Raw genomic sequence first — 14964 nt, 5'->3', positions numbered from 1 at the left:
CAGCCAGGAGCCAAAGAAATCTCATTCTGCCGCTGGGAAGATTATCTGGTGGTTTTTTTTTTTGTTAGTAATGAGTTTGCACCCCAAAAACTTCAGTGCTGCTAAGAGCAGCATCATAGCACCATAGCTGTGTTCCCAGGTCTTCTGTGGTCCCAACAAATCCACTGTAACTCATGCCTGCTCCTTGGGGTTTTGTGATATGAAGAATTATCCTTATTTTCAGTACCATGTGAGAGGTGCTTTCTATGCAGGACAAAAGGCATTGGTTCACCCTAGATTTTACTTTACTTATCATGCTCCAAAAACTTCAGTACTAAATAAGATTTTTGTATTGCTTGTGGGTCAGTGCTGCCACGGTCACTGTGCTATGAATTTGCACGCTGGGGTTAACCACAGACACTTGGCATAGGGTTAAACACAGTATTTTTTGCCTGTCAAACTGTACTGCTTAAAATCAAAGTATCTCTCAATAAAGAGAAGCCATTCGTGGCCTCATGGCTGAGATTATGGAATGAGGGGAAAAGCTTCACTACTGAAAATTTATGAGTTCTTATAAGTGGCCATACTGAAAGAAGGTTTTATCATGAGGTCAGTCTAGGGCCTGGGAGGGGAGAGCCGGCAGAAAACAAGCCAAAGTTCTGCTGAAGTATTCAAAATCCAAAGAAAATAATGATTTTTTTTTTCCCTAATATGAGAGGACTCGTCTGCTCTATAGATGTGAAAAAAATTAAACTGGAAATAATGGGCGGAAATGGTTGCAAGGAGAGTTCTTTTAGTCACGGGACCTGTTACTGACAGATGTCATAGACTTGGTCCCCTGGCGTTTTTAAAACCAAGACAGTGTTGTTTTACAAGATGTGCTGCAGGTCAGCCAGACATCTCTGGGCGAGATTCTGCAGGGATACCTTATTAGAAATTACGTGGGAGTCCTGCTGGTCCCCTCTCTCCCTAAAAGTGATTTAAGATATCCCAGCAGTCCACAGTTACGTATCTGGTGCTTGCCTTTCTGTCACCTTGCTTGCAGCCTTGCCTCCTGCTACATACCCACTCGTGTTTTCCTTTAGACTTCAGCCTGCATCTCAGCCACTATCCAATAATACTATTCTGTTCAAAACCCTGGTGCCTACCCCACACCACATGGTCTCTCACTGCTGTCATTGTTACACTTCTGTATGTCTTTTCCTTCCTTCTTTAATGGTTCAGCCTGAGTCAAACTGTAACCTCATGGAGCCAAACGCTGATCATTCCCAGTATAAAACTCCACTAAATATAAAAGTGCATGATGCCTAAATTTCTCCCTTGCTGCTAAGTAGCAATGCACTTACGTATCAGAACGTGATGATAAAGAAACGCAGTGGTGCAGCTTCTGTGCTGACCTAGAGACCAACGCTGGTGTTCTTTTTTTTTTTTTGCTGCAACGAAACAAGAGGGCTGTGTGCGTGCTGGGAAGCAGGCTGCGAGTGAATGCCAGGTGTGTGTGACTCATCAACACTCAGCAGTACAGAGCTGTGCAGATGAATATATATTTTTTTTCTATTCCCCACCCCCCTTCACGCTGCACTGAAATCAGATTTTCCTACCATATGATGCAAAATCTTAGTGTTGGACAGTTTTTCTGTTGTTTGCGGTGTAATGTCTCCTGTCAGCTGAGCTGCTGTGGACTGAAATAACCCAACTCCATTGCGATCACTTTCCCTAAAAAGTCACCCTGCGTCATGTACTGAGAGGGACAGCAAGGAGGGGGACACAGGAGGCAGGAACTGAACTTGTCCCCTGAAAATACTAACTTTGCCTCAGGTTGGTGTTCTGGTCTTTGAAGTCTTTATCTACTGGAATGCCAGCTGTCCTGCAAAAGCCATGTTAACTGCAGCTCCTCATTTCACTGAGCTCACTAAATGCATATATCCACTTGGTTTATTTCTTGCCTTCATTCACCATTAATGAACTGTTTGTTCTGTTGCCACTGCTAAATCCCTGCTCAGCTGAACACTGCTGTTTTTATGTAACTCTTATGTCTGTAACCTTTCTGTTGGGATGTCGTGCTGCGTGAGAGAAGAGGCACGGCACCGTTGGTCTAGTGCGACACCGCTTTCCTCTGTGTCAGTTGTATTGCATTTCCTTGATACCCTGCTACATTGCCTTACTGATCTTGGATTCCTCTCTCTTGGCTTCTAGCTCACAGCAAAATCCCCCTTTTCCTTGGCAGGCCCTGCTCAGGAGATAAGCAATGTATCTTGTCCCCCTCAGTGACCCAGTGTCTCTTATTCTCAGCCACCTAATCCCACGTAATGTAAAAGACGAAATCAAAAGAGCATCACAGTTATGAAGAAAAAAATGTGGGAGTTAGGAAATGCCAGGTCCTGTGTAATCATAACTCGGCTGTGAGACGTTATTAGGTTACATTATTGTGTATCATACTTTCCATGTGAACTCTGCCTTATGCAGTGCGTGGGGTGGGATGGCACCCCTGTCAGCAGCGTTTCTTTCCATCCTATGGTATTTAACTGTTGCCTTGTTGCTATCAACCTAGTCCTGAGGACAAGTCATGTGTTTCCACAAGGAGACTGGGGCAGCTATTGTCACGGTACTGAACGCTTCAAAGGTGTTTTCCATCACAGTTTCCCTGAGAGGCAAGTTTGACATTTCCCCGGTTTCATAGATAAGGAATTGAATTGGAACAGGCTGCCCAGGGAGGTGGTTGATTCACCTTCCCTGGAGGTGTTTAAAGGACGGGTGGACAAGGCGCTGAGGGGCATGGTTTAGTGATTGATAGGAATGGTTGGACTCAATGATCCGATGGGTCTTTTTCAACCTAGTTATTCTGTGAAGCAGAGTGTTGCAAAATCCCTAACAGGCACCCCCGGATTTTGGGTGCTCCGAGATAAGGTGCTTTTGGTTTGACATGTCAGAATACTTGTGCATTTTTCTAGTGTTTGAGAACTTGAAGTAGGCTATTAGGCTAATCAGGAGGTTAATTTTTTCCCTAACACTGTTCTTGAAAATGATTATGTGTTTTTACTGGTGTTTAAGTAATTCAACCCAAGACATCTTGCATGGAAATGTTTGGTCCACAAAGAGTAAAGTTGGCAGTGCTTTAGTAAACAGCCCTTGTAATGGAAAGTGTTAGACAGGCTTAGCTGCAGGTGTCACTGGTAGCTTGATTTCTCTGTTAGTCACTGTCCTTTACATCCTATTTAAGTGGTTTTTGCCTGTTTGCAAATGCTGCGTCTTGTGAAACAGGGAAAAGGCTACAAGGTCATGGTATTTATAATAGAAAACAGTAGTAGGGAGATATAAGCAAAACAGATCTTCTAGAAAGCTTTGTTAGGTGGAGTTTAGCCCTGAAAGGAGCATCATTCATGCTGTGGGCTCCTAGGAGCTAGGATCTACGATTGGCTCAGGCTGTGAAGAGTTGAGGATACACTAAGTTATTCCGCTGGTCGGAGTGGTTTTCCTGAATAACTGTCATGCAGTTACATCCCCAGTACTGTTACCCCGTTCTCACTGTGCTTCCAAAAAATACTCTAGCAGTAGGCAAAAATATCCTTCTCCACAGTTTCACGCTGCGTAAAAGCTTCCCTCATCACTGACAAACCTGTTTCCTCTCTTTACATTTCAGATATGTGCTATCATTGGAGGAACATTTACAGTAGCTGGGATCCTCGACTCCTGCATTTTCACAGCATCAGAGGCCTGGAAGAAGATCCAGCTGGGAAAAATGCAGTAGTGGCAAAACTCTACCCTAGTCTTCAAGGACAGGAGGAAAGATTAAGAAATCTACCACTACCTGTTTTTGTCTTTATTTTCTATTTGATTGAATCAGTAAGTTTTTCTCTAATCGGGCTGTTCAGTGAAGACATCTTCAACAAATCAAAGAAATCTCCATGCATTTCAGAGCTCTGAGAGTGAAAAATCAATGGAATCAGGGTGTGGATTTCGATTCTCTCCCCCGAGAAAGAAAGGTTGAAATGTCATAAATGAATTACACTGTCAGAGCTAAGGATGGCAGCTTGTTCCCTGGAAGGTTCCTATGGCAGTGTACAAACTAGGTAGTAGATTGTAAAGAGCTGAGCTGTCTTGTGGCACATGATCAGACAATCGACTTTTGTATAAGGCAAAATTATATGTTAGGAAGAAATTCCACCCACGGTGCCAAAAAGGTGATGTATCTGTTGATGACGAATGGAAAGTGTTAGTCCCTGTAGCAAACTGTAGAGACAGAGGGCAGAAATAACATCAAGAAATGTTTTGTGCTTTTATTGAAAGCTCTTTTGTTCAGATATGACCTTTCTAATGAAATGAGCAAATTAGAAGAGGAAGCCTTCCCACAGCTACCTTTTCCTGGGTAATCCATGACCCAGGCAGCGGAGGGCCTTTCTTTTACTCTGGATGTAAAAGTGGTTTCATTTCTTCCCAGAAACTGAGTATCCAGTCTTGTGTTTACAGGTGGCAAGAAGTAAAAACCAAACTGAGCAACACAGTTTTATGTGGCCTTTGCTTTGAAAGGGAATAGTTGTCTTTACAGCATTAGGTTTTCGTTATGCTTTTTAAAAACAAACCACCCAGCAGTCTGGATTCTGCACTTCTGCTTTGTTATTACTGCTGTTGTTATTTTGAAAAGGAGTTGTATATTCTATGTGTTCAGAAAAACATCTGGGTGGATGATGAGCACAGCTTACTGTCCTGCTTTGTGTGTGGATATCAAATCCACCTGTCAAACATGGGAAGTCTGTTCAGGGTTTAAGGTGCCCCCTTTTTCCTTTAAAATCTAGTCAGGCATCTTTTCTGAGCCCTAGACTGACACTGTTCACCAACAGGTACAGCAGGAGCAGGGCAGGCATTCCCAAAAATTGGACCCTGCTAGTAGTTGGTTTGTTTTATTCCTTAAAATGGTACCTGAGCTTCCACGCCCAGGCATTCCGGGTCCTTCAATCAATGGAGGCGTGAGGGGAAAACTGCTGCCAGGTATGGCTTGCATGTAATGCCAGACATGAGTTCACTAAAATTAGACTGATACCCACCAGCGCGTTTTCCATAGCCTCCTAAATGTTCCTTGAGTAGTAACAGTCTCTGCATGCTTTTTAAATGTCTGAGCTAAGGATATACAAATTTTAATTGTTCTAGGATGGATAAAAATCATAAATTAAAAATCTTTTAACTGAATCAATGCTGTAAATTCTAAGACAGGTGCAGGATTTCTCGTGGACGCTATCTACTGCCCGCTGCCATTTCCTGGAGGCAAAAGTATTCAAACATTATACTATAAGAAAATGAGTAGTTGAATATTCAGTGTTAATGCTAGAGTCAGATGCATTTCAAAAGTATTCCTAATACTTGTCTGTAGAAAATCTCTCATTGCTTTGGAAGTAGGGAAGGTAGCCAGTTTTATCGACACACCAAAAAGAAGCTGCCAACCACCCTCCCCCTGCCGTCCTCTGCCCTGTAGTGACTTCGGAGAAATTACAGCATCGGAATTTTTTCCCTGTTCTTATGATGGACTGATTGCGATTACCTTAGGTGTAAACTGGATTGTGTAACTTCCTGTATCTGTTAATGTAGATTTTATACATTTTTTTCCATTTACAAAAATCAACTTGAAAATGAGATGCTTGTCTTCATTTCAATGCGTGTCCGTGTGCCTGGGAGCAGTACCCGCTGGATGGCGGTGGCTGCCCTGCGGGAGCTGGGATTTTCCATTGCAATTGCTTCTTTTGCTGGCCGAAGGATTTCTTCTAATCCGCTGTGACCAGCTGAAGCTTCAAACAAAAATGTCCTAGTTTTTCCACTGGAATTTGTTGTGTCTTTGCTCACAGCTTGTGAATGCCATGAATTACAAGGATGTAATTTTTAATATCTTAGCAGTGCATCTTTTTCCTGAGCTGTGCAAGGGAAGATCTCTGCAGCACAGTGGGTTGTACTGTTACTTTTCTGAAATTTCTTCCCTGTTATAATTTCTTTGGCACAAATAAGCAAAGCTGGTTGCAGATTCCTTGCGTCCCCTGGCGTGTTATTTCTGCCCTTCTCCCCATCCTCTGTCCGAATTAAACGCTGCCTTCTGTGCAGCCCAGGCCAGTTCTCTAAATCACACCAGGGAAATTGCTTGGCTTTTTATGGAAATAACAAATGCACACTTCAGCGTGCCTGCTGTCTCTGCCAAAACGTCCACTGCAACAACCTAATAAATCACATTTTTTTGCTAGATGTGGAAACCAAATTGTACTCAAGTTCTGGCAAAACTGCTGAAGAAACAGTCCGCACCTTAGTTCTCTAAACCAGCTCTAAGCCTTTGAGTGCTGCCAAGCCAAGGCTACCTTCTGGGTCTGCTGTGAGTTGTGGCGAGTTTGTCCTTCAGCTGTGGCTGGCTTCATTGTGTCATGATGCTGCATCACGTGTTTACAGAAGAATCTGCTCTTCATCTCTCCAAATGTGAAGGCAAGGGAGTTACCGTTCGAGTAGTCCTGCCCTGTGCATACATGCCTCAATCGATACCGCTTTTATTTTCAAACACAAAGAAAAAATGAGCTTAGCTGTGCTTTTAGACATCAATGCAGGCAAAAATAATTTCAAGCCGTAGTGGAAGGAAAACCATTGATTGTAGGTGTGCATATTCCTGACTTTCCTCTTTCACATCAGTATTTTGAGAGAATTTTTTGTGGTTTTCCAAGGCAGACATCGCTGTAGGCAGTAAAATATTTAGAACTTGAATATATTCCAGTTTAAGTAAGTCCCTCTAAAGCTGTGCTCCATGGTATGGTGAGAAGTTGTGGGGTAGGATGCTTTGCAATGGTGAAGTTAAAATTTTTAGCCCTAGGGAACGCTGTGCTTAGGTCTCTTCCAGGCAGTATGTGGACTGCTGAAGAATTAAAAAAAAATATGGAAGTGGGGTAAGAAAAAGTTGGAAGATAGGCATTTGTGAATGTATATTCTGATATGTCAAATACCATTCAACCACTGCTCTATAAAAAGTGAAATCTGCAGTGTGGGTGGTAATGTCTGTGGTTAATTTCTGATTTCTCATTTGAATTTGTTTTTTATTTGTGTGATACACAAAGTGTTTGGGCTGGAAATGACTTTGATGAGTATCTGCTTTGGAACAGTCATTAAAAATGAAATATGTGAATGAGGCATTTCTCAATAGTCCTTGGAAGAAGCAAAGGGACAGGGGAGGGAGGACGTAGTCTTGTAGCATGTTATGGCAATGTTTAAAGCACAAGTCTCTTGCATTTTTTAGAGTGGAGATTATTAAAGAGTTCTGGCATTTCTCTTTTAATTTGCAATCTTATTTTAATAAAATATTAGCCTTTTTAGTTCTATAATTAAAAATAAAACTTGTCGTGTTTTGATTGGCTTCTTGTTGCACTACTATTGCAAAATCAATCTAAAAGGTCTTTTTTCTTTTGTTTTAGTTATTATTTCAGTGAACTAAGCGTTATCACACAATGAAATGACTGTAAGCCAGGTCACTGTGTAGAAAGTTAACACGAGGCTCTTTTGTAATCAGCACTGAGTCATATCTGGACGTTCAGTGCTTGGTTTTGAACAGTACCAAGTGTCCTAACCCCCCTGTTTTAATGAGAGGTGAGTGGACTGTGCTTGGAACTTGCTGGCTTTGGCTTCAGTCACCATGCCACTTCATGTATAAAGTAACGCTTTTTTTGCACATCCCCTCCTTTAATTTCCTTTTAGCCTTGCTTCATCAAATATTTAGTAATAAGTGTTGAGGCAATTACTAAAGATTAAATCATAAAAGGTTACAACAGTGAATTTGGGCAGTTCGTATCCGCACTGTATTAAGAAACCAATTCCTTTTAAGTGCTGGTACTGCTTACTTACGTTGGTGTCTGCTGCACGTCTTTGTGAAGGAAGAGATCCTACCCACTTCCAATCAACCCCAAGTACAGATTGGAACAGAGATTTCAGAAGTGACAGGGTGGTCTTGAAGGTTCCTTACTCTGTGTAAAAGATGAGAAAAGGCACTGGGAAAGGTGTTTGTCCAACTCAGCCCGCTGCAGCTCAGCAGTCCAGAAAGTTTTTCAGCCTGCCTTTCCAAACCAAAACGCAGCTGAGTGTCCGTGCTTCTTCTCAACCCCAGCGACTGGTTCATTTCTACCACCCACACCTTCTGTCATAAATAGTTTTCCTTGAGGATAAATTCGTGCCCTGAAAAAATGTCGTAGCTGCAAATCTACCTGAAAGGCAAGCGGTTTGTGCAGGTAAGTTAGTTTACAGAGGTGGGAATGCAGGTGCTGTAGATGTAGATATGGGAGGAGGGTCTCGGTTGAGGAATCAGAACTTGGTAGAAGCCCCTGGAGAGCTGTCTGTCTTTAGACTGAGAAATGTGGGCTTTGTGAGCTGGGCAGGAGGGAGAAGGCTGGGGCCTTCTCTTTTCATCCATGTGCTGGGAGGGGATGGATTTGCAGAGAAGTAGTTGCTCTGACTTTGGGCAGGAGGGGATGCAGGAACAGAAGTGGGGCCACACGGGTAAGTGCCGGGGGGTGTCCAAGAGGGAAATGGGGGGGATGATGGCAGGGACAGGGGGTGAGAGCCGCTTGGGTACCGGAGGATGATGCCCCAGGGGGAACCTGGGAGCGATGCCTGGGTGGGTACCAGGGGGTGGCCAGGGAGGTGCTGGGTGGGTACCAGAGGATGATGCACAGTCGGTAGCTGGGGGTGTAATGAGTAACAGAAAGTAATTTGCTGATCAAGCCAACTAAACGAGCAGCGATCTTTCTGTTTCAAAGCACAGGAACATCTTGTTTGGTAAGAAAGACGAAGCCACAATACGATCTTAATTAAAAGCTAAAGGTTACCATGACCATATACGTTTTGTATATAGATAGTATATACTGAATTTACAGCCAAGCCTTCTGAAACCTCCTGAAGCAAGAGTCAAAAGCAACAAAACACCTCGGGCCTCAGCAGATGTGGATTAGCCAGCTCAAAGAAGGCGGCGCTGTGCGAGAAAGGAACAAATGGCCCAGAGATAAGGAGAAAGGGAGGAAGGGGAGTTAGGAACTGTTTGATGAGAAACAGGACTGCAACCTTGAAGACTGCTGAACTGAGACAACTCTGTAAACTTAGCTGATTTATTGTCTGGCCATATGGAGATTGCATGTACCCTAGAGGAAGGGGGGGGCATCTCCAAAGATGCAAAACGAACCTGGGGGGGATAAAAGGGGTGGCTCAGCTCACCTAACTTTGTGAGCCTTGGTGGAGCTGCGACTCCCCGGCCGCCCAGCGCTGCTTTTGCTTTCCTATCTAAATAAATAGTAAATTGACCCACGTTTGGACTTTGTTGTTAACTCAATTATAACGGGGATGCCTGGCTGGGTGCCGGGAGGGGGATCCCGGGGGAGCAGCGGGAGAAGGGCGCTCCGGCCGCTCCCAGGCGGCGCCCGCTGCTGCCGAGGCCGCCGGCCGCCAGGGGGCGCGCGAGATCTCGCGAGATCGCGGCGGCTCCTGCGGAAGCGGAAGCGGGTCGGGTTCCTCTTTCCGGGCGTCCGTCGCGGCGGCAGCAGCGGGTAAGGGCGGCGCGGCCCGGCCCGGCCCCATCCGCCGCCATCCTGCGCCGGGGCGGCGGGGCCCCTGCGGGGAACCCGGTGGGGCGGTGCGGGGTGAGCCCTCCTCGCGCCGGAGGGGCCGCTCGCTGCCGCGGGGGGAGCGGGGGAGGCCCGGCCGCGGGTGCGCGGGCTGCGGGCCGGGGTGCGGGATGGATCGCTGGGCGGATCCCGCGGGACGACGGTTCGCAGCGGGCCCGGCCCGGGCCGGCGGGGGTGGGAGGTGGCGGAGCTGAGCAAAAGCGTTCTTGGAGGGGCCCAAGGCGCCGTTGTGCGGGGACGGGCGATCCGCGCAGCTGTTGAGATTCAGGAAAGACCAAAGGTATCCTGGAGTTACAAACTAATTGCATGCACCGGCCTGGTATGATGCTTTAGTGGAATCACAAAATCACAGAATCACTAGCTTGGAAAGGACCCACAGGGTCATCGAGTCCAACCATTCACATCAGTCACTAAACCTCAGCACCTCATCCACCTGTCTTCTAAGCACCTCTAGGGAAGGTGACTCAACTACCTCCCTGAGCAGCCTCGGCCAGGGGAGACTTAAGCAACAGGAGCATCAAGTTTCTCCGTGTCCAAAATATAGGGTCACCTAATAAAGTAGTGCCTGCTGCAGTGCAAAATTAAGTCCAGTCAGGCCAAGTGTCCTGATTTCTGCCATCAGTGAACTTTGGATTAGAAGAATGTGCTGATGTGCACATGTGCAGCATATCTGTCAATCACAAGGTTGTTATCATTTGGGGAAGAGTTTTAAAATATGCTTGAAATCCAGTTTGTAAAGGTGTATAAACTGGGAGTGGGCTTAAAAAGTCGTTTAAATTGCTTTTTTACATCTTGGTGTACTTTGTGTGGGTAGATGATAGAGAGCAGCGCATGTGAGTTATGAAGCTCTCCTAAACTATTGTTTTCGTTTTTACAGCCAAAATGAAGTTCAATCCATTTGTGACGTCAGACCGAAGCAAGAACCGCAAACGACACTTCAATGCACCTTCTCACATTCGAAGAAAAATAATGTCCTCCCCGCTCTCTAAGGAGTTGCGACAGAAATACAATGTCCGCTCTATGCCCATTCGAAAGGATGATGAAGTCCAGGTATCTGCATTGTTTGTGTTTCAGGTTGCACTGTCATGTGTGACCTTCTGTCTGTGCTCTGCTTTTCGTGTATAGCCTGTGGAGAATGGAAGGGCTGGGCAAATGCAACGCGTCCTGCAAAAATAGTACAAATTAATGTAGTCATATACTTGGCCTGTAGAGATTTCTTGAGATCGCATTGGTGAGAAGGAAAATACAGAATCATTGAATGGTTGGAGGGAACTTCTGGAGATCATCAGGTCCAAGCTCCCTGCTGAAGCAGGGTCACCTCGAGCAGGTTGAACAGGAACGTGTCTAGGCAGGTTTTTAATATTTCCAGAGAAGGAGACTCCACACCCTCCCTGGGCAGCCTGTTCCAGCGCTCCATCAACCTCACAGTAAAGAAGTTTTCCTCATGTTTAGGTGGAACTTCTTGTGTTCCAGTTTGTGCCCTTTGCCCCTTGTCCTGTTGCTGGGCACCACTGAAAAGAGTCTGGCGCCATCCTCCTGGCACCCATAAGGAACACAAGAACGCCAGTCACTCTTCTGCACTCAGGTTATAAACATTGAATATCAAGCTGGATTGAAGGCTTTTAACAACAAAACACAAAAGCAGAGGATTGTTTCCTTTCTTTTTTATAGACGGTTTACTACTTGTGATACTTGAAAGATCTGTTTAGAAATGAACCGGAGTTAAGTGGCTTTTTTTTTTTATTTAAACTGCAGTGATAATTGAAAAATGGATTAAAAACTATTGAAGTTGACCATTATTCTTCTGACTGAAAAGATTCGGAGTTCCTTCATTAGGGTTTACTGTAGAGAAAATGAAGGAAAAGTATGGTTCTGATCCGTTATATTTTCCATTTTGGTGATCACTGAAATTGTCTGGTAATTGATGTCTTTCTACCATGTGTATACAAAGAGCAGAGTTGATATTTAAACCTGTGCAATTCTGGTTTCCTGTTGGGGCAATTAAGTGGTGTTTCTTAAAGCCTTCCAGTGGTTGAAGGGCTGATTTTGAAGTATGTGACAATGCGCTTCTTGTGTTGGTGCTTAGGTTGTCCGGGGTCACTACAAAGGACAGCAGATTGGCAAGGTGGTCCAGGTGTACAGGAAAAAGTATGTGATCTACATTGAACGTGTTCAACGTGAGAAGGCAAATGGCACAACTGTCCACGTGGGAATCCACCCCAGCAAGGTACAGCACAAAGCGAGATCTGAAATGTGTGGGGAGGTCTTGCTGTTGGCAGATGAAGATCCTGCTGCTGGCATAAGTAGAACGTTGTATGGCATATGGAATAATGGATTGAGATACTACAGCATTGCAGGGGTTAATAAACAAGGAAATGTTAGAGTGTTGTGGTAGCAGAGAAGCCACAGGTGAAACCAAGAACAACTCATTGTTTCCAGACCTTACTTGATGGAGAAGCTGCTAGAGAATTTGGAGTCTTGCTAAAATACTGCTCTGCCAAACTTGGTGTTTTTGAAGAACAAAATAGGTAGTTTGGAAAAAATCCATCTTTGCTCTGTGGCATTTCCACTGTTTAAATTACGAATGTTTATGTAGATGCTCAGAATCGTGATTTGTTGTTTTGGGCTGTTGTGAATGAAATTTATCTGAATCTGGTTTTAGCCTGTTAAAATGTTTAGAGTTCATGAAATCCAGGCAAAGCCTGTTTAGGTCATAACATTTCACACTAAACAGAACAACAAGCCAAAGCCTGGTTTGAAGCAGATGAAATTAGTCTGCTTCAACCTTGCTACGTGGGCTCACATGCTGGAGTGCTGATGAAGGAAATCCAGTTGTAACAGGTTTTCTGATCTAAAGGGTTGGTAAGTTCAACAGAGGGGGAGCAGAATTGTTCCCAAGCAGCATAATGGTTTGTATGCAGTAATAACATTTGAGGAACAAGGTGACATTGCAATGGAACCTGTGCACAAACTACTTGTCGGGTAAACAGCAGTGAAAGAAATTGAGGTTTGTGCTGGCTCTTTATTTCTGTGAAAGTTGTCAAGGTCTGGCTCCTAATTAGAGAGAAAAAAGCTTTGCATAAAGGTTGATAGTGCAAAAGGAAGGTGTTTTGTTTCCTGCAAACTTGCAGTGGGGTGGATGAACTGTTTTTGCCTCTCCTAGGCAAAGAGGTAGGAATTAGTTACAGTTAAGACAGACCTGAATGTGTGATTGAGCTGAGCAGGAGTGTGCAGCCCTGCTGCAGCCTCTTTATTTTTCCTAGGATTTGATTGTGTTAAAATACTCCTTTCAGTAACATGAAAGCATTTATTTCTTGGCAAGTTCTGAGGGCACAAAGAGCGCTAAAGGCCACTGAAAATCTAGCTTCAGTTTGTTGCTGCTTTGATAGTAAGTGCTATTAGAGCTCTGGTAGCAAATGGTCTGTGAAGATTACCTTTATGTGCCCACGTTAATAAGAGCTGATAACTGCCTGACCACTGCATGGTGCCTCAGTAACAGGTGTGTTCTTTCAGGTGTCACTAGGGTACATGAATTTTTACAGTTGCCTATAATTTAGCCAGATGTATTGGCTGTTCCAAGCCAAACAGCAGTGATAGGATAATGGCCAGCAGCAGCATGATTTTCCACTGTTCTGAAGTGTAGGTAGCACTGCATAAAACAGGGAGAAACTAAAATAATTATCTGTTACTTTCCTTTGTGCTGAAGAAGACTCGGCTGTATGCTGAGTTTAGAGGAATGTAGTATCCATCATGTTTGAGTAGCATAGTGAGAATTAGATATACTTCAAAGTAATTGTTCTATTATGTAAATGGATAGAAATTTAGCTGCTCTTCAGTTTGCCCAAACGTTGTGGTTCTGTACTGCTTGTTGTATTCCCTGAATGTAGTGGGAAAAATTAATATAGCTCAGTATTTTGAAATACAGAAAGTACTCCGTATTTTGAAATACAGAAGGCAATGCAGAATCTCAAACCAAATTAGGAAGTAAAACTTGAGTGGTTTATTACAGTTTGTCAGTGGTAATCTTCCTGTTACCTTAGTTCTGTCAGGCTGCTGTACTTCAACACTGAAGAGACACTAAACTCTTGGTCTTTTCTCCAGGTGGTGATCACTAGGCTAAAACTGGACAAAGATCGCAAAAAGATCCTGGAGCGTAAAGCCAAATCTCGCCAGGTTGGCAAGGAGAAGGGCAAGTACAAAGAAGAAACAATCGAAAAGATGCAAGAATAGATGGTTTTCTACTTGATACCATTAAAGAACTGCTAAAAAGAAACCTATCATTGTGGCTTCTCCTTTGGAAAGTCTTGGTATGGTGTGTCTGGTTAGTCCTTAAATATTCATTCTCATGTTTTGATGTTGGCTATGTAAAAAGTACTTCCACTAAATTAAAATGCTTTTAATACCTGTTTTACTTCAAAGAAAACTAAAGACTTAAAGGCCTTAATTGAACACAGTAATTCTCTGCACTGTATGCAGTGAATATTTTATCAGGTATTTGAGGTTTGCCGTTTCTGGCCATGAATCTCCCTAATCCTGTAAAATTACATTCTTTTTCAACTATACGATGTATTTGACAGTAAATAGACAGTTTTAGAGGTTCACCGGGTGCGTTGTGCCCAAACAGTGCTGAACTTGCTGTGTGATGTCTAGGGGTCTTAAGTTGAGGGTGGGGGTTGCTTCATGAAGTGGAGCTCTCTGGTTGAAGGTGTCAGGCGGGAGGCCAAGGCAGTTTCGGTGCTGGTTTGGATGAACTTCTCAGTAAATGGGAGTTTTCTATCTATATGATTGAGAGCTGCTGCAGCGCATTGAAAACAGCCCTGCTATGAAATGAATTTCTGGCTTGGTGAATGCCCTCTAACTGCTGATACAGAAGGAGAGAATTCCAGCTCCTGCCTGGACAGCAGTGCAGTCCAGGAATAAGATGCATAGAGACGAGAAGAAGGACACTTGCACTCCTGAACTCATCCCTAAATATTCCTATGAAGGTGCTGGAGCAGATGTCTTAAGAGTTGGTGGTTTTCTGTGGGTTCAGTGGTTTCTCCCCTACACACTTCTTGCATGCGCACAGGCGGCTCCCCCAGCGGTTTGAGGGGAGGGGATTCGGATTCTGCCCCTCTATTCTGCTTTTGTGAGACCTCACCTGGTGCCCTGCAGTCAGTTCTGGAGTCCTCAGCACAGGAAGAACCTGGATCTGTTACAGGAAAAACAGAGGAGGCTGCAAAGATGATCCGAGGGCTGGAGCACTTCCCCTAGGAGGACACACACAGGGAGTTGGGGTTGTTCAGCCTGAAGAAGGCTTCAGCTTTGGAGACCTTAGAGCACCTTCCATCGCTGAAAGGGGCTCCAGGAAAGCTGGGGAGGGCAG

General features: G+C 44.4%; 2 protein-coding genes across 3 annotated transcripts in view; both read left to right on the top strand.

The window, feature by feature from the left end:
- The window catches only part of ERGIC1 (endoplasmic reticulum-golgi intermediate compartment 1), a 58298-nt gene extending 52694 nt beyond the window's left edge, over positions 1-5604 (top strand). For both annotated transcript variants that reach the window (XM_069869248.1, XM_069869247.1), the window contains exon 10: positions 3620-5604. In XM_069869248.1, the coding sequence (XP_069725349.1) occupies positions 3620-3727 (108 nt within the window). In that variant the 3' untranslated portion in view covers positions 3728-5604. The remainder of the gene's footprint in view (positions 1-3619) is intronic.
- Positions 5605-9460: 3856 nt separating this feature from the next.
- On the top strand, positions 9461-13872 carry RPL26L1 (ribosomal protein L26 like 1). Its single transcript, XM_069869250.1, has 4 exons — positions 9461-9521; positions 10477-10649; positions 11686-11826; positions 13701-13872. Exons 2-4 carry the CDS (start codon positions 10482-10484, stop codon positions 13827-13829), a joined length of 438 nt encoding a protein of 145 aa, XP_069725351.1. The 5' UTR covers positions 9461-9521; positions 10477-10481; the 3' UTR covers positions 13830-13872.
- The last annotated feature ends 1092 nt before the right edge of the window (positions 13873-14964 follow it).

Source organism: Phaenicophaeus curvirostris, chromosome 15 (genome assembly GCF_032191515.1).
Source record: "Phaenicophaeus curvirostris isolate KB17595 chromosome 15, BPBGC_Pcur_1.0, whole genome shotgun sequence".
NCBI lineage: Eukaryota > Metazoa > Chordata > Aves > Cuculiformes > Cuculidae > Phaenicophaeus > Phaenicophaeus curvirostris.
This window is presented reverse-complemented; position numbering and strand designations above follow the sequence as displayed.